Source organism: Lissotriton vulgaris, chromosome 9 (assembly GCF_964263255.1).
Source record: "Lissotriton vulgaris chromosome 9, aLisVul1.2, whole genome shotgun sequence".
Classification (NCBI taxonomy): Eukaryota; Metazoa; Chordata; class Amphibia; order Caudata; family Salamandridae; genus Lissotriton; species Lissotriton vulgaris.
Genome location: NC_141697.1, coordinates 1095792337 through 1095817877, shown reverse-complemented (window position 1 = coordinate 1095817877; position 25541 = coordinate 1095792337). Strand labels below are relative to the sequence as shown.

At 45.7% G+C, this 25541-nt stretch overlaps 1 protein-coding gene across 6 annotated transcripts in view; it reads right to left on the bottom strand.

Moving 5' to 3' along the window:
* The window catches only part of LOC147692851 (receptor-type tyrosine-protein phosphatase gamma-like), a 1083817-nt gene that overhangs the window by 341964 nt on the left and 716312 nt on the right, over positions 1-25541 (bottom strand). For all 6 annotated transcript variants that reach the window (XM_086939073.1, XM_086939071.1, XM_086939072.1 and 3 more), the window contains exons 10-11: positions 20181-20289; positions 12429-12478 (exon numbers count right to left, since the gene is read on the bottom strand). In XM_086939073.1, the coding sequence (XP_086795199.1) occupies positions 12429-12478; positions 20181-20289 (159 nt within the window). The remainder of the gene's footprint in view (positions 1-12428; positions 12479-20180; positions 20290-25541) is intronic.

The window sequence follows — 25541 nt, the reverse complement described above, 5'->3', positions numbered from 1 at the left end:
TCATAAGAACATAGGCTCTGATTTGTCGTACTAAAATTCTGAACAGGCATTATTCCATTACAATAAAAAAAAAAATAATACGTTATTTAGTGATTGGAAACTTAACACAATCCGTACTTAAGCATAGCTTAAGCTTCAAAACAGACGGTGTACAGCAAAATGGTACTTTATCAAAAAGTAATGGAGAAGCACACAGTTCAGGAGGGTAAACCATTAATTTTAGTTATGAGCAAAACATGGAATTATTTTATGTTTAGAAAGCGTTGATACCATGAACTTAAAACAATAAAAAAAATCCTACAACAAAAGTTGTGCTTTACAATTTAGCCATAACAAAATAAAAATCCAGATTAAGAAATGCTGACCCTGTATAATTTGTTATGTGAATACCACTGAATGACGAATGGTTTTTGCAATCAGCACAAAAAAGCACTGGAACGAAAGAATCCCAGAAATAATATATTCCACATAGAGGTGAATATTAATTGACTTGTACTGAAGCCACACTTAATTTGGTTATTTTAATGTAGTAGATGGGCTTGATAATTTGCTCCAATTGTCCGTCAAAAGTTACACTCATCAATTTGCAAATTAGCCTCACTGATCAAGACACCAGCTGCCCAGGGATATTTCAGCAACGTGGCTCATGTCCCAGTTTACTTAGCAGTTAATATAAGTATGCAATTTAATTAACAGGTCTAATGCTGGTTTTTAAAACTACATTTGCTTTATTTTCTTAGTGCTTGTTCGGTGTTTCTATGTTGTGAGAGCTGTCATTCTTCCCCTCCATTGATGTAAAAATTGTAGTCCTATTTCTTTTCTTTTAAAGTCCCAGTTCCTGATTCTCAAGATCTGGTCTTCCTGGGGTGAGAGGCTGAGTTGGACATGTTTGGTCCACCCCTTCTCTCACTCAGCCATTCTGCCCTAGAGGCCCACCTACATTCACGTCAACAACAATTTTTTTTTTCCGAAATCATTTCACTGTGTGAGGGGTGGGCACAGACACTTGGGGGGTATGTGACTTCATCCGGAGAACTTCCCAAGAGGCACTTTTCCTTCTCCTCACACAAACTTCTCCCATCCCAAAACAATGAAAGGTTTACTGAGGCAACCGCTGACATCCTGGAGTGAATCTAAAGCCCATGCTGGACATCGGCTCCTCAAGTCTTCAAAGACAAGCTGGAAACACACACTGTGCACAGCTTTTCAGCTCCTCTTCCCCGCCACCTTGTGACATTGGCTCCTCATTGGATGAACATGTGAAGGGAGCCGATATCATGTAACAAACGCTGGGACTGGGTGAATTGGCAGGTCTGCCTTCGAAATTGGAGTTTTTAAAAATGCATTAATTGGACAGTTTCTTTGGATGACAAGGACATAAAAATATTATGGAAAACGTGTCATGGAAGTGGAAATTTGCTTTGTTTAGGCTTTTTACTAGGGGCATGTTGGTTTGCATAAATACATGCTTTTCCTAATGCCTTCTGTATCCCACCTGAACTATTAACTCAATAAACCGATTTGTGATCACATGCAACAAAAATCCTGTTGCCTACAGTGGGGTTCCTGGAGAAAGATGTGCAACCTGGGTCAATTTTGACATCACTGATGGTGCTAACAAATATAGTTCTCAACATCAAGTTTCGTTTTGTTGCGTCTTAAATTGTGTTGCGGCAGGTGTAGGTTATCTGAAGCTTCTTGTTATCTGGTGTGACAGTAAATATCACATGAATGGCTACAAATGCAAGTTGCTTTCTTTTGTTGTGGTTGAATTCTAACTTAGAGTTCAAAGTTTATTTAGCAGTCTTTTTAACAAGCCATTACGCACATCCTAACCGAGTGGCAAGCAGTGGCGTAACGAAACATGAGGGGGCCCCCCTGCAAACTACATGGAGGGGGCCCCCCCTCCCATTGTCCGTGCAGTCTAGAGCTCTCAGGGCAGCGACCCGCCATACTGCAGGGGATGCGGGGCGATTGTTACACCACTGTCACCAATACAGCCGTTATAAGTAACACTGGATGGTGGAGTCAAAGGTTGGGCTTAGTCTGCCCGCAGGCTATCATAGGTGGTGGTCCATTCATTACAGGGTCCCTGCCATCAGTAGGCCGGGAAAGTTTGCCCAATTTTAGGTGGGTTTCCTGATGCAGACAACTGTCATGATATACAACATCGGGCCCACTCATCGCTTAGTTTTGATAAAAGTGCATCCACTGCTCCTTCTCGTTTCCGTTTTAAGACATTGGACAAAGCGACAAAGCAGTATTGCAAAAGCAGATGTAACCACAAAGAGCACATTTTGATAATACATGTTTATTATTAGACAATAGCAATCTTAAGAGGCATTGCATAGCTTCATACACACTTTGACCCCAATTCCATCACAGTCTCTCTCAATCTCTCTGTCAGTCAGTATCTCTCTTTCAGTCAGTCAGTCAGTCAGTCAGTCTATCTCTCTCTGTCATTCAGTCTCTCTTAGTCAGTCACTCTCTCTGTCAGTCAGTCAGTCTCTCTCTATCTCTCTCTCTCTCTCTCTCTCTCTCACTGTCAGTCTGTCAGCCAGTCAGTCTCTCTCTATCAGTCAGTCTCTCTCTCTGTCAGTCAGTCTATCACTCGCTGTCATTCAGTCTCTCTCAGTCAGTCTCTCTCTGTCAGTCTCTCTGTCGGTCTCTCTTAGTCAGTCTCTCTCTCTGTCAGTCAGTCTCTCTCTCTGTCAGAGTCTCAGTCTCTCTCTCGGTCAGTCAGTCTCTCTGTGAGTCTCTCTATCAGTCAGTCTCTGTCAGTCAGTCTCTCTCTGTTGGTCAGCATCATCTCTTTCTCTGTCAGTCTGTCAGTCTCTTTCTCTCTCTGTCTGTCTCTGTCAGTCAGTCTCTCTCTCAGTCAGTCAGTCTCTCTCTCAGTCAGTCAGTCTCTCTCTCAGTCAGCCAGTCTCTCTCTGTCAGTCAGCCAGTCTCTCTCTCAGTCAGTCAGTCAGTCAGTCTCTCTCTCTCCCAGTCAGTCTCTCTCTCTCCCAGTCAGTCAGTCTCTCTCAGTCAGTCATTCTCTCTCTACCCCAGTCTGTCAGTCAGTCAGTCTGTCAGTCTCTCACTCAGTCAGTCTCTCTCTCAGTCAGTCTCTCTCTCAGTCAGTCTCTCTCTCAGTCAGTCTCTCTCTCAGTCAGTCTCTCTCTCAGGCAGTCTCTCTCTCAGGCAGTCTCTCTCAGGCAGTCTCTCTCAGGCAGTCTCTCTCAGGCAGTCAGTCTCTCTCAGAGTCAATCAGTCTATCTCTCTGTCAGTCAGTCTCTCTGCCTCTCTCTCTGTCTCTCTCTCAGTCAGTTTCTCTCTACCTCAGCCAGTCTCTGTCAGTCAGTCTCACTCTCAATCAGTCTCTCTCTGTCAGTCTCTCTCTCAGTCAGTCTCTCTCTCAGGCAGTCTCTCTCTCAGGCAGTCTCTCTCTGTCAGTCAGTCTCTCTCAGAGTCAATCAGTCTATCTCTCTGTCAGTCAGTCTCTCTGCCTCTCTCTCTTAGTCTCTCTCTCAGTCAGTTTCTCTCTACCTCAGCCAGTCTCTGTCAGTCAGTCTCACTCTCAATCAGTCTCTCTCTCTCTGTCAGTCAGTCACTCTCTCTCTCAGTCAGTTTCTCAGTCAGTCAGTCTCTCGGTCAGTCAGTATTCAGTCTCTGAGTCAGTCAGTCAGTTTCTACTCTCTCTCCACTCTCTCCATTCGCTCTCTCAACTCTGTCCACTCTATCTCTACTGTCTCTCTCCACGGTCTCTCCTGTCTCTCTCTCCACTGTCTCCCTCCACTGTCTCCCTTCACTCTCTCTCTCTCCACCCTCTCTCCCTTCTCTCTCTCTCCACTCTCTCTCTCCACTCTCTCTCTCCACTCTCTCGCTCCACTCTCTCGCTCCACTCTCTCGCTCCACTCTCTCGCTCCACTCACTCTCCACTCACTCTCCACTCACTCTCTCTTCACTCTCTCTTCACTCACTCTCTCTCCACTGTCTCCCTCCACTGTCTCCCTCCACTCTCTCTCTCTCCACCCTCTCTCCCTTCTCTCTCTCTACTCTCTCCACTCTCTCTATCCACTCTCTCGCTCCACTCTCTCTCCACTCACTCTCTCTCCACTCACTCTCTCTCCACTCACTCTCTCTCGACTGTCTCTCTACTGTCTCTCTCTCCACTGTCTCTCTCTACTCTCCATTCTCTCTCCACTCTCTCTCTTCACTCTTTCTCTCTCTTTCCACTCTCTCTCTCTCCACTCACTCTCTCTCTCCACTCTCTCTCCACTCTCTCTCTCCACTCGCTCTCTCTACTCGCTCTCTCTACTTGCTCTCTCTACTCTCTCTCTCCACTCTATCTCTCTCTCCACTCTATCTCTCTCTCCACTCTATCTCTCTCTCCACTCTATCTCTCTCTCCACTCTCTCTCTCTCCACTTTCTCTCTCTCCACTCTCTCTCTCCACTGTCTCGCCATGCTCTCTCCACTCTCTCTCCACTCTCGGTCTCTCCGCTGTCTATCTCCACTCTCTCTCTCTCTACTCTCTCTCTCCACTCTCTCTCTCTCCACTCTCTCTCTCTCCACTCTCGGTCTCTCCACTGTCTATCTCCACTCTCTCTCCACTGTCTACTCTGTCTCCACTGTCTCTCTCCACTCTCTCTCTCTCTCTCTCTAGCCACTCTCTCTCTCCACTGTTTCTCTCCACTGTTTCTCTCCACTCTCTCTCTCTCCATTCTCTCCCACTCTCCCTCACAATGTAGTGTGCGTTCCATGGGTGTCCGCAGAAATGTTTCCAGGGAGGGCACATTTTTAACTTCATCACCATCCCCCTCTGCCTTGCACCCTTCTCCCCTCTGCCTTGCACCCTTCTCCCCTCTGCCTTGCACCCTTCTTGCCCTCCCTCTTGCACCCTTCTCCCCTTCCCCTTGTACCCTAGTCCACCTCCGCCTTGCACCCTTTTCTACCTTGCACCATTCTGCCCTCTGCCTTGCACCCTTCTCCCCTCTGCCTTGCACCCTTCTCCTCTCTGTCTTGCACCCTATTCCACCCCGCCTTGCACCCTTCTCTAACTTTCATCCTTCTCCTCTCTGCCTTGCACCCCTTCCCCCCTCTGCCTTGCACCCTTCTCTACCTTGCACCCTTCTCCTCTCTTCCTTGCACCATTCTCCCCTCTGCCTTGCACCCTTCTCCCCTCTGCCTTGCACCCTTCTCCCCTCTGCCTTGCACCCTTCTCCCCTCTGCCTTGCACCCTTCCACCCTTCTCCCCTCTGCCTTGCACCCTTCTCCCCTCTACCTTGCACCCTTCTCCCCTCTGCCTTGCACCCTTCTCCCCTCTGCCTTGCACCCTTCTCCCCTCTGCCTTGAACCTTCTCCCCTCTGCCTTGCACCCTTCTCCCCTCTGCCTTGCACCCTTCTCCCCCTCCGCCTTGCACCCTTCTCCCCCGCCGCCTTGCACCCTTCTCTACCTTGCATCCTTCTCCTCTCTGCCTTGCACCCTTCTCCCCCTCCGACTTGCACCCTTCTCCCCCGCCGCCTTGCACCCTTCTCTACCCTGCATCCTTCTCCCCTATGCCTTGCACCCTTTTCCCCTCTGCCTTGCACCCATCTCCCCTTTGCCTTGCACCCTTCTCACCTCTGCCTTGCACCCTTCTCACCTCTGCCTTGCACCCTTCTCACCTCTGCCTTGCACCCTTCTCACCTCTGCCTTGCACCCTTCTCCCCCTCCGCCTTTCACCCTTCTCTACCTTGCACCCTTCTCCTCTCTTCCTTGCACCCTTCTCCCCTCTGCCTTTCACCCTTCTCCCATCTGCCATGCACCCTTCTCCCCCTGCGCCTTGCACCCTTCTCTAACTTGCACCCTTCTCCTCTCTGCCTTGCACCCTTCTCCCCTCTGCCTTGCACCCTTCTCCCCTCTGCCTTGCACCCTTCTCCCCTCTGCCTTGCACCCTTCTCCCCTCTGCCTTGCACCCTTCTCCCCTCTGCCTTGCACCCTTCTCCCCTCTGCCTTGCACCCTTCTCCCCTCTGCCTTGCACCCTTCTCCCCTCTGCCTTGCACCCTTCTCCCCTCTGCCTTGCACCCTTCTCCCCCTCCGCCTTGCACCCTTCTCCCCCGCCGCCTTGCACCCTTCTCTACCTTGCATCCTTCTCCTCTCTGCCTTGCACCCTTCTCCCCCTCCGACTTGCACCCTTCTCCCCCGCCGCCTTGCACCCTTCTCTACCCTGCATCCTTCTCCCCTATGCCTTGCACCCTTTTCCCCTCTGCCTTGCACCCATCTCCCCTTTGCCTTGCACCCTTCTCACCTCTGCCTTGCACCCTTCTCACCTCTGCCTTGCACCCTTCTCACTTCTGCCTTGCACCCTTCTCTACCTTGCACGCTTCTCCTCTCTTCCTTGCACCCTTCTCCCCTCTGCCTTTCACCCTTCTCCCATCTGCCATGCACCCTTCTCCCCCTGCGCCTTGCACCCTTCTCTAACTTGCACCCTTCTCCCCTCTGCCTTGCACCCTTCTCCCCTCTGCCTTGCACCCTTCTCCCCTCTGCCTTGCACCCTTCTCCCCTCTGCCTTGCACCCTTCTCCCCTCTGCCTTGCACCCTTCTCCCCTCTGCCTTGCACCCTTCTCCCCTCCGCCTTGCACCCTTCTCCCCTCCGCCTTGCACCCTTCTCCCCTCTGCCTTGCACCCTTCTCCCCTCTGCCTTGCACCCTTCTCCCCTCTGCCTTGCACCCTTCTCCCCTCTGCCTTGCACCCTTCTCCCCTCTGCCTTGCACCCTTCTCCCCTCTGCCTTGCACCCTTCTCCCCCTCCGCCTTGCACCCTTCTCCCCCGCCGCCTTGCACCCTTCTCTACCTTGCATCCTTCTCCTCTCTGCCTTGCACCCTTCTCCCCCTCCGCCTTGCACCCTTCTCCCCCGCCGCCTTGCACCCTTCTCTACCCTGCATCCTTCTCCCCTCTGCCTTGCACCCTTTTCCCCTCTGCCTTGCACCCATCTCCCCTTTGCCTTGCACCCTTCTCACCTCTGCCTTGCACCCTTCTCACCTCTGCCTTGCACCCTTCTCACCTCTGCCTTGCACCCTTCTCACCTCTGCCTTGCACCCTTCTCACCTCTGCATTGCACCCTTCTCACCTCTGCCTTGCACCCTTCTCACCTCTGCCTTGCACCCTTCTCCCCCTCCGCCTTGCACCCTTCTCTACCTTGCACCCTTCTCCTCTCTTCCTTGCACCCTTCTCCCCTCTGCCTTTCACCCTTCTCCCATCTGCCATGCACCCTTCTCCCCCTCCGCCTTGCACCCTTCTCTACCTTGCACCCTTCTCCTCTCTGCCTTGCACCCTTCTCCCCTCTGCCTTGCACCCTTCTCCCCTCTGCCTTGCACCCTTCTCCCCTCCACCTTGCACCCTTCTCCCCTCCACCTTGCACCCTTCTCCCCTCCACCTTGCACCCTTCTCCTCTCTACCTTGCACCCTTCTCCCCTCTACCTTGCACCCTTCTCCTCTCTGCCTTGCACCCTTCTCCCCTCTACCTTGCACCCTTCTCCCCCTCCGCCTTGCACCCTTCTCTACCTTCCACCCTTCTCCTCTCTTCCTTGCACCCTTCTCCTCTTTGCCTTGCACCCTTCTCCTCTTTGCCTTGCACCCTTCTCTTCTCTGCCTTGCACCCTTCTCCCCTCTGCCTTGCACCCTTCTCCCCTCTACCTTGCACCCTTCTCCCCTCTACCTTGCACCCTTCTCCCCTCTGCCATGCACCCTTCTCCCATCTGCCATGCACCCTTCTCCCCCTCTGCCATGCACCCTTCTCTACCTTGCACCCTTCTCCCCTCTGCCTTGCACCCTTCTCCCCTCTGCCTTGCACCCTTCTCCCCTCTGCCTTGCACCCTTCTCCCCTCTGCCTTGCACCCTTCTCCCCTCTGCCTTGCACCCTTCTCCCCTTCACCTTGCACCCTTCTCCCCTCCACCTTGCACCCTTCTCCCCTCCACCTTGCACCCTTCTCCCCTCCACCTTGCACCCTTCTCCCCTCCACCTTGCACCCATCTCCCCTCCACCTTGCACCCTTCTCCCCTCCACCTTGCACCCTTCTCCTATCTGCCTTGCACCCTTCTCCCCTCTGCCTTGCACCCTTCTCTACCATGCATCCTTCTCCCCCTCTGCCTTGCACCCTTCTTGGCCTCCCTTTCCCTCTCCCTGCAGACGCCCATGGAGAACAAGCGTGCTTACCTGAGGGCACCATTTTGCTGCCTCGTCCCTTCTCATGTGAGCTTTGCCCTGGAGAATACTCTGTCTGGGGGCCCCCACTCCCACCCTTGTCAGGGTCCCGAGCACTGCTCTGTGCTGTCTCCTGATCTTGCTCTCTGAGGCCCCCACCCCATCCTTGTCCCTGTCTCTTCTCTTCTCTTGTGGGGTGGGCCCCCCACCCCATCCTTGTCCCTGTCTCTTCTTGTCCCTGTCTCTTCTCTTCTCTTGTGGGGTGGGCCCCCACCCTCTCTTCTCTTCTCTTGTGGGGTGGGCCCCCAACCCCATCCTTGTCCCTGTCTCTTCTCTTGTGGGTGGGCCCCCCACCCCATCCTTGTCCCTGTCTCTTCTTGTCCCTGTCTCTTCTCTTCTCTTGTGGGGTGGGCCCCCCACCCTCTCTTCTCTTCTCTTGTGGGGTGGGCTCCCACCCCATCCTTGTCCCTGTCTCTTCTCGGATGGGGTCCTGTCCCTGTCTCTTCTCTTCTCTTGTGGGGCCCCCACCCCATCCTTGTCCCTGTCTCTTCTCGGATGGGGGCCTGTCCCTGTCTCTTCTCTTCTCTTCTCTTGTGGGGCCCCCCACCCCATCCTTGTCCCTGTCTCTTCTCGGATGGGGGCCTGTCCCTGTCTCTTCTCTTCTCTTCTCATGTGGGCCCCACCCCATCCTTGTCCCTGTCTCTTCTTGTCCCTGTCTCTTCTCTTCTCTTGTGGGGTGGGCCCCCCACCCTCTCTTCTCTTCTCTTGTGGGGTGGGCCCCCCACCCCATCCTTGTCCCTGTCTCTTCTCTTCTCTTCTCTTGTGGGGCCCCCACCCCATCATTGTCCCTGTCTCTTCTCGGATGGGGGCCTGTCCCTGTCTCTTCTCTTCTCTTCTCTTGTGGGGCCCCCACCCCATCCTTGTCCCTGTCTCTTCTCGGATGGGGGCCTGTCCCTGTCTCTTCTCTTCTCTTGTGGGGCCCCCCACCCCATCCTTGTCCCTGTCTTTTCTCGGATGGGGGCCTGTCCCTGTCTCTTCTCTTCTCTTCTCTTGTGGGCCCCCCACCCCATCCTTGTCCCTGTCTCTTCCTGTCCCTGTCTCTTCTCTTCTCTTGTGGGGCCCCCACCCTCTCTTCTCTTCCCTTGTGGGGTGGGCCCCCCACCCCATCCTTGTCCCTGTCTCTTCTCGGATGGGGGCCTGTCCCTGTCTCTTCTCTTCTCTTGTGGGCCCCCCACCCCATCCTTGTCCCTGTCTCTTCCTGTCCCTGTCTCTTCTCTTCTCTTGTGGGCCCCCCACCCCATCCTTGTCCCCGTCTCTTCCTGTCCCTGTCTCTTCTCTTCTCTTGTGGGGCCCCCACCCCTTCCTTGTCCCTGTCTCTTCTCGGATGGGGGCCTGTCCCTGTCTCTTCTCTTCTCTTCTCTTGTGGGCCCCCCACCCCACCCCATCCTTGTCCCTGTCTCTTCCTGTCCCTGTCTCTTCTCTTCTCTTGTGGGCCCCCCACCCCACCCCATCCTTGTCCCTGTCTCTTCCTGTCCCTGTCTCTTCCTGTCCCTGTCTCTTCTCTTCTCTTGTGGGGCCCCCACCCCTTCCTTGTCCCTGTCTCTTCTCGGATGGGGCCCTGTCCCTGTCTCTTCTCTTCTCTTCTCTTGTGGGGCCCCCCACCCCATCCTTGTCCCTGTCTCTTCTCTTTTCTTGTGGGGTGCGCTTTGTTTATGGAGAGGAGAGAGTGGGGGCCGGGCTGTACTGTGCTGTCTCAGAGGAGCAGTGGAGACTGCTGTCTCTGGGGCCCCCATCCTCTTTCCGGGACTGCCTCTGGCTCTGACTGAAGTGAAACAATGTATATTGATACTTTGTTTCTCTTCAGTCAGAGGGAGGGGGCGAGGGGCTCGAGCAGGCGGCACCTGCTTCAGATGCAGAGGGAGAGAGGCTTGCTTCAGCACAGGCCTCTCTCACAGCTCTCAGAAGAGCTGAGGGTGCCGGGCCCCCTGGGGCCCCCTTCATTAACTTTAGAGAGTGAGGCCCCCCCGCACTGCGGGGTCTGCGGGGGCGTTTGTTACGCCCCTGGTGGCAAGTTATTAGCGCTCCTTCAATGCATTCTCATGCAGAAATCCGATAGGGTTGACCTCTGGAATCAGTAGTGTCTATGGATATCCACTCCCAGACGGATGCCAGGCCTTCCAAGTAGAGCAAGCACGCGCATTGAGATGTGAGCTGGTCTGTCGTTGGCTTCCGCTTAGAACTAAACAGTGTTCAGTGGTTGCTTTCTGTCAGCCACTGTCTATATGAATAATTTAGAGTCACATGTACTCATATTTTAGCAAATTGATACAGTGTGAACAAATGCATGAGGTATTCGAGCGCTTCACGTGAGCGCCAAATTAAATACCACTAATTCAGATCTGTTTTTCAAAGCGCTGTGGATTAAAAGGCTGATTATTAGTCAGTCCAGCTACTGCTGCACCGGCAGTCCAACCTCCCTATTACGAGTTGGACGTTCAGACCGCCCTGGGACCACAGACACCACCAGAGAACTGGCATTCCCTGGCAGTGTTGTGGTGGTCAGAGGCCGTAATATGATTGGCGGAATCGCTGTAGTCCGACCAAGAATATTATGAATTTCCTCTCTGCCGGCGGTGTCATGGAGGTTCCTCCTCCATGTACACTGTGACAGAGGAAATAAAGGGGGGCCCTGCAGGGCCCCTGTGCCTGCTCTGCATGTGTATGCACACGGGGGCATAACATGTGCCCCTCTGAAAACGTGCACAACAGTTCCTCCATGGCATGGACTTTCGAGTCCAAGCCATGCAGGAACCTTGTAGTGTGGTCCCATTGCGGTGCCGTTTTCAAAGGAACAGCTACCTTTGAAAGAGGCACTGCAGTGGGAACGCTGCACCACAGTCTGACAGCACCACCGCTCCCTACCAGACCACCTTTAAGTTGTAACCTGGCAGGCGGCGAGTCCCAGTGGTGCGGGGGCACGTTGGTGGTGTACCGCTCACTCCTGCACCACCGAAACTCGTAATCGCCCTAAGTGTTCTGCCCATAATCACAGGAAGTTGAATCGACGCCAGGACAGGAACCAGATTTCACAATTCCAAAGTTGGCAGCTTATGGCCATTAGGTCACATCTCATCCTTTGCCAATTTACTAAGCAGGACAAAGATTAACAGTAATGAGCAAAAGCTATGGCATAGGCATTTGGGGAGGATTACAGACATGAAGCAGCCATATGCGGAAATGAAAAACTTCTAAGAACTTGATGAACTTACCACAGTAGTACACAGTGGTACAGTTCACCTGTTCAACACACAAAGCACACTCTTTAAAGAAAAATCAAGTTCTTTTTACGTCCAAAGAATCTCAAGCTTAATATAGCCTTAGAACCCGACCTAGCGGGCTCTAATGGCCATTAGAAGTCCGCTCCAGCATTAAAAGCCTGAGCCAAAGGCGAGCACCTTTAACAAGGGAGCGGTCTTTTAAGAGCTGGTAGAACATTGCAGGAGGGCTCTTAGACCAATAGAACATTCTGCCCCTAGAGAGCAGAATGTCCTAATTAGTAAAAACAACGGTCTCTCGATGCCACAAGAGTTTAAATCCCCTCGGGCTCAGAGAGGCCTTTGTTCACAGCAGCAGCAGTAAAAGGAAAATAAAATTGTAATGTTACTCTCTGGGCTACTACATTATCCACAATGGTGTGCTCAACATTCCAATGTTCTAATAGTTCTTTAAAATCACGACCATAAACATTAATGTGACTTGTGCAAGAACAATGCATGAATGACTATGACCAAGAATCTCTTTTACGGGTAAAAATGGACCTTGATTTGCACACATTTTAGTACTGGATGATTTGTACACGACATGCACATTTTAATTTAATATAAGCGTGACTGTCACTTAAGGACACGCGCACTTCGAAATAAAATGTGCCAAGTACATGCTCATTCTACCATCAAGTTAAAAGCAAACTAACTATTTGTCGCAATTTTCCATTTAAACCACTGTACTTGATAAAATATGTGCTGGAACTTGCACCAAAAAAGAAAACCGAGGTTTTCCTTTAAAGCGTTTTATAAAATGTAATGGAATTTTATATTTTGGTGTGTTCTAGGCTTTAATGTATCAACTATGAGTTCAAAAGCTTTACATAAAGGCAGGTTGCCATGGATTTTGCAATACTGCACTGCCACCTAATGGCCACTATGATATTCATTTCATGCATTGATAAACATTAAAAACAACTATTCTTACAACTTACCACTCCTGTTTTCACAATTCTGGTACCCTCAAATATTCGAGTTGTGTTAGCTGAAAAATAGAAACATTTTATGATACAGCCACACAATACAATATAAGGAAAATAAACTACTAAACGTCATCTGAATTTGTGCTTCTTTAACATGTTTTTATTTCATGCTCAATATTTATCAATATGAATATGTTCTTATGAATTCAAAGTGAATCAGATTAAGAGAAAGCCAGCAAAAATGTACACCTTTACTTATAAAATCTAACGTGGGATATGAGAATTAGATAGAAAGTTGGGGAACTTCTTGGTGTAAGAATAGAGGTAAAAAAAAATCAAGGGAGAAGAAAATCAAACGAAACAAAAGAAGTGTACATGTTCTTCATGTCAACAATAAATGCTTCGATAATTCTACGTAGTCTGACCAACGCAGTTAAAATGTTTTTGAAATCACTGTACGTCAGACAGCTGACAACTCTGAAATACATATAGTAAAAACAAAACTGCCCATTTTCGACAAATAGGAGTGTGCAGGTTTCACTGTTCCCACACCTCCTAAATTTTTATTGCTGCGTTTAGTTAACTGTATTTTTATGTTTTTTTTGTTTTGTTTATATGAAAGTAAAAAATGAATCTTGGCTTATCTGCATACAATATCTCAGTGGTTTGGGAACACATCAGTATTAAGGAATAAAACGTAAATAAAAGGCCAATATCAAGTCATAACTCCACATCGATAACTCAAAAGAGCCGAATAACATGAAGGAAGCATCTGTTAACATTTGCAAGTAATAGACAAGTGATAAAAAGTGAATGCAGAGAACGAAGTCTTTATCAGATACGACCCAGTGTGTAGAGGGCGAGAAACAGTATACAAACCAACATTTGTGACTGCACATCTAGAATGAAAATGAGGCAATCTAAAAACGAGATAAATGTCATCATGGAGGTTTTATATTTTATGACTTACCCTACAGTTTGCCTGCACTAGGCCGCCATTAGCCTAATCCTCAAGAGTACTTTAAGAGTAAGATTGCCACATTTTCCAACATAGTTAACCGATTTCCCGTATGCACTATTTATCCCCGTCATTACACTAGCACGCAGTCAATTTGGATGCAACTACAATCAAAAGATGTATACTTGACTAAAGTATGTTAGAACATTGGACTGTTGAGAGTTCTACTTAAGATAATGGAGTAGCTCTGGTCTTACAAAGGCTGGTATAAGCCCGGAGCTCCAATATTCCAATGTTTGTCTTCATGTTTCTCACTTTTTAATTTAAAACATTCCACCCTTAGTAGGTGGAATGTCTAATAGCCTTATAGTCCTTCTGGCTCAGGCTATACCAGTTGTTCAAGGCCCTGTCACTCGTATTAGGCCTTCATCTGCAGTTTAGGACTATAACTCTAGTTCAGGGCCTTTAACAGGCGGTATAGCCATTGGCAGTGGATGATGACATTTAACAACAAAGACAATTTGTGAGCATAGATTTCCAATCTTTCCCAGGCAGATATGAATTCAATAGCTATGTCAAAAACCTTAACTTCAGACATATCACTTTCAACCAAAAGGACTTAATTTGTGAATGCAATGCCAGCACTTATTTGACTTTCTTATCACAGGTTTTGACATTTTATGTTGAGTCCGGGGTAGATAACGGCTTAAGAATTATCTAGTCTGCATGAATGTGGATGTGAGTTTGTATTTAAAAACTGAGTAATGAATTTCATACCAATCGTTGATTTTAATATCAGATCATATTGGTCTAGCTAGTAGTACAAATTTTCTATTGCGTCCACCAATGTGTGTTTATGACAATCCAATATCTTATACATTTTCGAGGCCAAATGTTCTTTATCCTGCAATTTGGCAAGAAAGCTACAATATCGAATAACTCCAATAACAGGCTTGATTTAGACAGGGAGACTTATTTCAGGAAGGTGTAAACGTCTGGGTTAATATTGTCATATTGTATATGTATCAGTGTTATTTAGACATGTTACACAATGGACGTAGGATTTGTCTACTTTCACCAATTTATACTTCTACAAAGATATTTTCACCTAAGATTTGTTTGATGAATCTAAGGATTGAATCCGCGTCAGAGAATGCGAGAGGTCATTTCAGCAGGCTATTTTCCTGCAACTAATAAAGAGAAGAACAATCTAGGATTTAGGAAATCTTTTGCAACTATGCCCATTATGGACTGGTCGAATTAAGCTGGCACCCACCTTTAAGAAAAAGATATGGAAATTGATATTTGGTAAAACCAGGTAATCATATACCACCTAAAAATGTATCAATACTAAGTATCAAAAATAGCGATTTGTGGCCTTTTGTTGTGCCAAATAAACGGTGATAACCCTGTAAATATCCATGAAAAATGATGGTGCAACTCTTTGAGGTAACATAATTGCGGCATATTTAATAATAGCGGTTACAGACATTTAAAGTGATTTTATTCTTCAATACCAACTTGCATATTAGGTGAACATTTATTAGTTGTATCCTTACCTTTTTGAGTTATCAGTTCAGCGTTAAATTTCATTGTATTTTCCAAATCATGAATCATTAAACCCAGGAATTTTATAGGCCATAATCGCATTTACTAACGACTTGCCCAAATACATTTCTAGCAGGATAGACCTAAAAAATCTCCACAAGACGTTGTCAATCTTTTTCTCAGTTTTCAATGAGATTAAAGCAGTGAAAGAATTCTGTATTTTTGTTTAAAAGTAATGGGAGCAGGCCTCTTTAAATTATGTAGGGTTAGCCCCAACAACCATTGTACAAAACACAAGAACCCTAAATCACCTTTTCATTTTCACAATTTTAAAGTGTCATTACAGACTTATTAATCACCTGTACCAACACAGAAATTGTTTGAATTTATTCAAATATTGAAATAGCTCAAGTCCATTTAGAATGGATGCGCCAGGCATTGGTGAAGGTGCTCTGAAGTATTTAACCTGCAAATGTTGCAAAAATACAACATTAAAAAAGTGGCCATTTGTTGGAGGCGAAGGAGCCTTCCTGTATTGTAAAAGCTGTCCCCATGCACCGTTAGTTAATTAATGGGTTATGGTATGGAGGGATGGTGAGGGTACACAGGATGAAATTTTTATATCTGTGTGTTCACAGAGGGTGATCTGCATTATAACAAACTAGATAATTCCACTCAAAGTAGAAGTGATATTCTTTTTGTGTTCAAATATCTATATTGTTTTGAATAAGAGAAATAAAAGGTTCATAAAAACAGCAATACAGCATAGCACCATGCAATATATAATAAGTCACGGATAAAAAGTTATAAAGATAAGGACACATTCCTGTCAAGAATTAATAGACAGTGCCAAACAGGAGTATAAACAGTTCATTATTAGAAGAAGTGATTTTCTTAAATGGCTGTCTGGTACAGTGCTATGTATATTATTGCACTGTATGTCTGCTAGGAAAATAATAAAGACAGTTTTGACAAAAGAAAGGTTTGTAAAAGAATTAAAATACATTTTTCTGAGCATATACGAATACATCCCACAAGTCCTTGGCTTTATGTTTTATGGACCATTCAATAAAGTCACATTGTTAGTGGTCCTCATTTTGTTGTTAAGCGGAGGCCGAGTAATTAAGCCTGCGGAGGGCGGGGGAGAAGAATGTCAAAGAAAGAGGCAATAGAGGGTCACAATTATCCTTTTGGAAACCATTGTGTCCTAGGTTTCTGATTTTATATTAAAGTTCAGTATCTCCTGCTAGATTGCCGATATGTTGATCACAAATTATTCAACATGTTTAGGCATTTAGTTTTTTCAGAGTATATAACATGAGCCACGTCCTATTGCTTGATCGCTTTTAAAAACCTAACTACTCCAGAAGAATTAACGTATCCACGAAATCTCAGATTGTCTTTTTTTAGATTTTATATTGGTAAAAAGTTGGAATCAACACAATATTGCCATCTGCTGAAATACACAACCATCATATATTAATCACCAAATGAAAGTTTCTTCAGATGAGTGGAAAAAACGAAACCTCTTAATAGAAAATAATTTTTTATAACAGTCGGACCAGCAGCTTTCCCTTGCTGTAGTTCAGAAATAGCCTTTACGATCTCTGGAATTACAACAGGTATTCTCAAACAGCCTTTATCATTATTATTACGTTTAGGGAGTTAAAGGAGTGCAGGTATTCCTCAGTTTTAGACTGCTCTATAATCCTTCTAGGTGTTTAGAGATCATTAAAAACATTCAGGGTTATCACAATAACTTAATTTTTAGATCTCTATGTCTTCTATTCTTTAGATTATTGGGTTGAATCTTAACCAGATTTATTATTGCTAAATGAGGTTTTCATATTTAATTGAACCATCTATGCCACCCTTTGAGACAATACTTGGTTATAAATTACTAGTGTATAATGGAAAAAACCCGAATTATTCCTAGATGCATTATTCATTGCCTCTGTCTGTTTTAGTTTTGTATTCTATACCACTTACTATTTCCTTATTTTTCGAGTTGTCAGTAACTGATTCCCTATACAGACACCTCTAATTGATGCCTTCATATCCTTCACCCCCGCAAACAGTTTATATTCTTCCTGAAAACATGGAGTTACGCCTACATGATCAACTGAGACTCATTCAAATCCTACAAGTTCGTTGTTTCATATTCATAATTTGTTAACTGAATTATGCAGGAATAAATCAATCCTTCTCCTGGCACCAGCATCCGATATGCACATGGTTTCCATTTTCACAGCTTCTTTATTTTCTAGTAGACTCTGATTCATGAGAATGTATTTGTCTAGAATAAGACTTGTGAGGAAAGAAAATGAAAGTAAATTCTTTGTCTGTGAGATGAAGGAGTTGCCATAGTCTCTTCAATTAAATTTCACAAAGAGATCACTTCTTTTGTGCAGTAAGAGTGAGTGTCCGATCAATATGAACTCTAGCAGTCTAGTACCCAATGTAGTACCAGGTTCATATCCCCACTGACCACACGTTTGGCTGTGTCATGTATTTATAGGTGTTCTTTCTCAATGTTCACCCAGATGTTTGGATAATGTATTCTACTGGTATAAATATTAAAAATCAGTACTTCCTCAAAACCAGAGGTGTCAACCATAGGTCTAGTAGAGCCTGACTCCTAAAGGAATTTCAGGATAACCAGAGTATGTAAATTACCTCTATTTACACTCATTGTGTGTAAAATAATTTTATATAGATACCCTGAAACTCTGCTGTGTATCTGAACATCCTGAACGCTATAAACTATTTCTAAGACAAACCCACTCTCATCACCCCTCTCTTACTATTCTATTCTTCCAATTTAAGACTGCTAGACATACTGATTAGTTTGTTTTGACTACTGCTTCTTAACACACCCCGCCAGTCAAAATCCCTTCATCCAATAAACTACTTGGCGAGTTATTGTTGTTTTCTACAAGAGAACCACATATCTTTTAGTCTACCAGTGTATTTAAAATGATTCACTCAATGGTTAAGTCCTTTTGTAATTAATGATAATATACCAAGCTTACCTATTTTCAGAGTTCAACACTGTTACCATGGAGATTATAGGTCTTGCAAATCTCAATCTGCACAGTTTTGCATAAACTGCGTTAGTCAACATTACCACTGTCTATTAGCCCACACACTTATAACAAAGCAAAGCTCAAAATCGAATATCAATGTTAAGATCAGGTGGAGGAAGGGAAAAGTGGTTAGGATGGTAAAGACTAACAAGGTCCATGGATTCGACAAAAACACTCGCTGGAAGCCCTTCCCAACAGTTCCATCACAAACATTAAACACCATGCAGGATTTAGAACACAGTCTAGACACTGCCTCTACAAGTAAACACAAAACTAACTTCACAAGATTAGCAAGAGAAAGTCTCTGAATCAGTCTATATTAATATCCTGGCATATTACAAGTATAGCATTGTCTGGAGAAATGACTTCATCTAAATAGTAGAGAGCCTGCTGTTTATACTGATTATGTCAATCAAAGATGAAATCTCATCCTTCCAGCTCCTCTTCACTTTAATTATTGAAGTAAGATTTACATTCTATTTCTGCTTCTGTCATTAAGTGAGATCATCATCCTGGAAGGACCCAAGAAGATTAAAGAATTGGGTGGGGGCTGGGGGGGGGGGGGGGGTTATATAGCACGAACATGACCCGAAGGTATCAGAGCACTTTGCATGAGCACCAGCTTGTGTTACAGATGGACACATTGATTTCTGTTAGGTGCGGGGAGATTAAGTGACTTGTCCAGAATCACAGGAAGTTGAGCTTCCCTGCTGAAACTCCAACCCGGTTCCCTAGCTCCGAGGTCGACTGCTCTAGCTGTTATGCCACCCCCCCCCTTGTAATGTCCCCTCACTTTGGGCTGCAGTTTCAGAATAGATTTTCTGACTTTTTGAGTGACGTACTGAGGTAACATAATCTTGTGCTTTTCTCTCTTGAACTGTGGATATGCTTTTGTCCTACGAAAGAATCTTGACTAAATGACCATAGTGAAAGGACCCTAATATCTCCTCCGCAGGCGTTTACTTTTTTTGATAAGGTGTATAGTCCCTGTATGAGCCTTCTATTTTAAACTCCCTTGGATAGTGAAGTTCCATGACTGATTTGATCTTTTTCAGTATTCACAAGTAGGACAGACCCTGATGCTGCCCCTAATGTTTCTAGTTTCTTCACTTGTGGGAGTTATCTCTCCAAGCATTTGACGCTCAATACAGCCTGAATACCAATTCTGGCCTCATGTCAGGAGGGCTGTCTTGACCATGTTCTGCCTTAGCTCTGCAATGCCCAAGTATATAAGATCAGTGATTGCCTCTGTCGATTGGATTTGATTTTTCATTGAAGTGGATTCTTTCGTAGAGACTCCAAGCTAAAGTGCACCTTACCTTTAAACAGTAATAGAAGAACCAGAGGGTTGGCTTTGACCCTCTTAAGACTCAGACTTTTGGAAATGTTTGGTGATACAAGCAAAGGATCAAGGACAGAAAGAACTCCTAACAGTGGTAGTGTGGTAGCCCTTATGTAGCTGCTATTTGCTATATATAGATTTAGTACTCTGATACTAATGATGAGCTAATCATTCCTCAACCTTTCTGTGGTGTATCAGGGCCTGCAGAGTTTTTCATTGTCATTCATATTGAACACATTCAGCATGTAGGATATCTACTTTCACAATGTTTCAGTTGCCTATAGGAGCTTGTGGCTACATAGCGCAGGTAAAATTTCAATTACCCATAAAAATATTTATGGAATTAAACACCCCGATTTTTAGATGCAGAGAAAAAAACAGTTAGTATGGTGCAACAGAATAGAGAGCGGGCTTCAGAGCAATTGTCTCTCCCTTGCCTTACTAATCAGCATTGTGCTACTTCCGACTCCTGGTCATAGATTACTGTGAGTGGATGTCGAATGTAAGACCAGAAAAGGCCAACGATTATGCATTGAAGGAATAGCAACTGGCATTTTACATCTCAGCAGGCCTCGACATGTTTTGGCTCAGCACTGCTGTGGGAATTACAGGGCTGCTCCAGGAGCTCTGCTCTTTGGGTCAAGTGCATCAATTACTCGGCTAAGCTCAACCTCATATTGCCAAGGTACCGCCCCTACTAACTCCCCATTGAGAGGGCTAGGGGATGTAGGGAGACGCCATTTACCTCCACTCTAAGCCACACCCTCTAGTTAACAACTGTTTAAAAGTAATTATCTGACGAATCATCCAGCTTGAATTCGAACTCTTACCTTGAAACAGCATTGTTTGACTGAAATCACTGCGCATATCATTCCTACAAACAGCTTGAACTCGAAATAGATACAGGATGGCAGGTGAAACATGGTTAATGACCGCTTTCTGTTTAAAGAAAAGAAAAAAAACAAGCTGTTTAATTTTTAGAAGCAATTGATCATATTACAAGCAGTACGTTGCTTTAAAGAGATGAGTAGTCTGTTGGGTGTCTTCAAATTAATGGAAAACAGCCAAGGAACATGTGCTAATCTGTGAAAGCTAACAGTTACAATAATGGACCAGAATTAAAAGGAACTTAAAAAGCTTAGAAGGCCTGAAGTTTTCAACATGTTTCAATTCTGCTTTTGAGAAGGTAGCATGTTTAATCTCAGCAGAGCCACAGCAACCCCATTCTTTTCAGGTACTACTCTGAAGCTGAAGAGAGGGACCTTCTAGGGATTTAAGAAGCCCCTTGAAAACATAGCACCTGCACTTTAGCTGGACTGTGCTGTCTGAGCAAAGGATGCTCATATCTTGCTCTTTTGCATAAGCTTGGTCTTAAGGTGTATTAATTGAACCTCTAAATCTTTAGAAACCAATTTTAGTTGAACGCCAACATTGATCACCAAACAGGCAGTGGAAGTGACAGAAAAAACTGACTATGTACTAACATTACAGTTTTGAACCCAAAGTTTTTAACTCTTTATCTGCAAATATTCTGTATGCTATTTTCAGAACGCAGATGCAGTAAGGGAAGAGCCAGAGGTACCAAAGGCCGATTCGGTGCAGTGGCGGTTGCACCTGACTACACCCAACAGGAGCCAAAAGTTAAAGACAGTGAGAAGCCGTTTTTGAGAGCAAGCGTGTGTGCTCTAGCATTCCTGCAAAACTTCATAACCCTCAACTCCCTGAGCCTCACCAAGCAACACACAGTGCTTGGGCTCATGACTTGGTCCTACATGCATTTCACAATTGGCCAGACTGCCCACGACTGCACAGCCACAGTTTTCTTATCTGTGTTTTGGTCTATTCATTTAATAGGTTACATGGCACCCTGCAATGAAGTTAATAGCAAAACCTGCCATTTTCCCCATGTAGTTATCACTTTCAAAATGCTACAATTCATTTGTTTCAATTACTAACCCTGGGCGTAGTTCACGAAGTTGTGCTACGCGTAGCTATGCAAAGTGCACTTTGCACTACACGAGCTACGCTAAGCTACGCGAACTGCGTAGAGCACTGTGCAAAATGCTGTTTGCACTGATTGCACAGTGCCCGATGCCTGTACGCACTTTGCAATCAGTGCAAACTGCATCTTGCACAGTGCAAGCTGTTGTTTTCTGCAGCTCGAGTAGATTTCTACTCTAGCGGCAGCTTTCTCAGCGCGGACTGGTAGTTTCTCATTGCGAGCGGTCGCGAGCATACGCGACCACTCGCAACGAGAAACCTGACCTCCCAGGGGTTGAGAATCACGCCGGAAGTTTATTTTCCACGCTCGTAATCGGCAACTTGATGTTGCTGATCGCAAACGAGGAAAAAGTCTCGCTGGGATGTCATTTTGCTTGCTCACGGTTGCCAACTTGATGTTGAGGACCGCGAGCAAGCAAAAAATGACTGCTACGTTACACGTGTTTGCACTGTGCTACGTGCAATTCGCGTAGTGCGAAGTAGCGCATACTTCGCAAACTTTGTGAGTGTAGCGTAGTGCTTCGCCCAGGGTTATCAATTACACAAGTTCTTCATATATTATAGTTGTTTAATGTTGAAGAAAATCCAAAATAAATAATCTCCATGTAATTCCAACAAGTTCAAAGTAGGTTACATTTTTAAAATTGAATCCAAAACACTAAGTAATTATTTTAAAACAGCAGGAGCTTGCCCACCTTATGTATAAGAGCTGCAGAATACCTCAATAGATGGAGTGCCTGAAATTCAATTCTATTGCAATATATTGGCATTTACAGCTTCTTCCAGAGCCCTTGAGGCCTAAAAAAAATATGGATGTCTAACTGCATTATTTGTATTATTCTTCTCAATCCCAGCAAAGTCGCTTAGCACCCAGGTTTTAATCTGGTTCCTGGGTGCTGTTCAGTGTGCAAAGGGTGTTTGTAGTATGGGAAATGTTAAATGAGGTTTCAAAGTTATCCGGTAAGAAAGCGGATTGCTTGTTGTGAATGACGCAGACCCTTCACAAATAAGTCTGCCACCTTATATCTACTGGAAGAACCATCAAGGTAGAGCAGTTGAAAGCATAATCCAGGGAGGTTCTATTATGTTGTGTAGACTTTTAGTGCAACTATCATCCAAAAGTGTATCTAGTACTGGATGAGGATTGGCTGGTGCTCCAGGCAGAATAAGGTGCTGTTGCAATAGGAGGAGAGGGATCAAAACCGGACTTTAAGTACTCTCCTAAAACAAAGGTGAAATCCAAGGATCTGAGGAAGGTTATACCAACACTTTGCAAATACATCATAGAAAGAACAGCTGCCTCAATTTAGCTTCTTAATTGAAAGGAATTTTGAAAACTCTAAGAGGAGATGACCTAAAGTTGCAAACAGGCAAGTGATGGATACATTTGTCCTGAAGGTATTTAGGACCGGTTTTGTAGAATGCTCCGTAAACTAAGCAAATGGATTAGAAAAGAATACAAGCAGTAGTTGGGGTTTGTTAGTACCTCTGTCCACAGGCAAGAAACAGACAGCCAACTAATCATTGTCTAGTCAATGTTTTTAATTATGAAAAGAAATGAACTTCATTACTCACACCACTCAATGCTACACATTATTTTACATAAGTTTACACGATTGCAGGTGGAAATGAATTGGTGGCACCCTCCTAACAGTTAGTATCCCTAGCGAGCCCTGAATCCCATAACCACAATCCACCCTACTATATACACTAGACACAATGGAATGATGAGGAAGGAAAAAAGGAAGGCCTAGCAATTATGTCAGTGTCACCACATTAATAAAAGTAGAAATAAGTCTTAAACCGACGCAACACTGCTAAAGATTTACATGGATGATATCATTGAACAATGATATCAATTAGAGCATGTAATGCCTTGCTGTTAAATTTGTGATTATTAATAAATCATTTCAATGACCTTCATTAATATGTCATGACTCATTGGCAACTTTGCCATGGTCAATAAAGTACTTCATGACCTCTAATAAGGGCATGTGATGACTCACTGCTTCACTTTACCCGTGTCAATAAATCATTCAGATTTTTAATAACTTTGTGCATGAATCTTTCTTCTACTTCTGTTCATCGTGCCATACAGGCACAAAAGGTCCCCACACTCCAGAGCTTTCAGTAAAAAAGACTCAGCTGTGTTGAAAAAGTGGAGGAAACTCTCTACAGGTCAATGTTCTGTACATCTGTGAGGCTTAAGAAGGTAACTTCAAACAGCCAAGGTGAAGATTCTGGAAACAAGGTTGACCATATAACACTTCTCAAGTCGGGCCACGGTTCCCTGCCCTGGGCCACCACGTGGCACATATGCAAATAAGTGCAGCTAGGAATTATGAGGTACAACTGAACCCAAACGTTGTTTAATTTAATTTTTTTTATGATCTGCGTAATTGTGCTGCAAACAAAAATTCTTCTTTTCTTCATCTGTTTGAGGTCTGGGAGCCCTCCTTTCGAGCACCAGAGTTCTTGCCTGCTACAAGGCCATGCAGGAGCCCAACCCTGCGTGCCTCTTTGCCAGGCTGACACTGCTTGGGGACCATTGCAGGAGCCTACAACCCAATTTCCTCCTGCCAGGATGGCTCCTCTTGAGCCACTGGGTGTGTCCAAGTAGGGATAATCCTCCGGGCGTCCTGGCACTCAATGGGAACCTGGAAAGTTGGAGCACTGCAGCAGTCCAGGTTGTTTTTTGTTTCCGATCCTTGCATCTGTCTACAAGAATTGGTGCCCCACATGGACAAAAGCATCAGCTAGAGAGGGAGCCCCAGGAATGGATCTATTTTACACCCTCACCTGCACAGACTCCCATGGCACTTTGATCTTTCCAGGGGCTTTTCTGGCAATCTGGGGGGTTTGAGGCTGTGTGGCTTGAGTCGACTCCAGGGCCACCCCGTTCCCTGTGATTTAGGGATGGTGGCACACATATGCTCTATGCTGGGGCCCTGTTGGGCCGTTTTTGCTCCTGGTCCAGTTATTGGTAACACAATTTCATGCCTCCTAGCCTGTATAATTTTCCAACTTTCTAGAGAGCTTGATTTTTACTGCTGTACTTATGGCACACAATATGACCCTGCCAGGAATCTGGAACTTCTCCTGGGCCTGGGGTCTTCCTCAGCAGAACTCCAGGACCGCAGGGGAGAGGGCTTTCCTCGCCTGCACCCTCCAGGCCCCATGACCTCCATGCTTGGCACTTGTAGACCACCTGGGGCAGCAGCAATAGGGACCCCTTTATTCTGGAGGCCATACTCCTGCAGGACCAGCCCACAGATCTACGGAAACCCTCCAGAGTCCCCCACCTCCAAGCAGGTTCATATCACTGTCCCCCAAAGGATGTAGAGAGAGGAAAACCAGATACCAGCGGACGTTCAAAAGTCCTGGAGTCCATCACTTCAGGACTCACCAGTTTTCTCTCTTCCAGCAGAGTATTCCTTCGGTGTTGATTCCCCCAAGTCCAGTCTGTTTGAAAACGTCTATCCCTTTTGCAGTAGTTTGTCAGTGGAGTTAAAAACGTCCAAAAGTTACGCACCTCTGGCCAATCCTAGGGTGATATCACTCCATCCAATACCTTGTTGCACAGTATTTTGGTAGTTTCAAAGAAGGAGCCTTTCCATGGTCTCTTAAATGGCCTCCTTATGGCCTAAGCCCCACCTCTAACTGCGACAGATTCCTGGCCCTTTCCTTCAAACATTCAAAGGGCACCCCTGCTGTGACTGGCTAGAGAGTTCGGACTACCCTCTTTTCTTTCTGGAGAGTTGACCCTCCCAGTTGCAGTTTGAAAAGTAATTAGCACATGCACATTCTGCTCCCACCCCTTCTCTGCCAGGAGTGCCCTAATTACAGGTAAATGACCCTACTGTGTGGGGAGGCCTCGGATCCTCCAGTTGTCAAGCAGAGTAATTACTGTGGCCCCAGCAGGGTGATTTAAAGGTCAAAATCTAATCAGGAGCAGAGTCAGACAAAAATGATTAATATGCCACAAGGAGTGCAGATATTTGGAAATTGTCAGATCTGTATATAGATTGTGATTTACAATAGGATTGGTGCATAAACTAGGCTCTAATCCTAACTAAGGCAAAACTAAACAGTGTTGCAGAGTTTCCCCATAAAGTATAGCACAGTAAAGCACTCTACATACTTTAGTGAAGCACTATAGATGTACATTCTCATACAATTAATGCTCACGC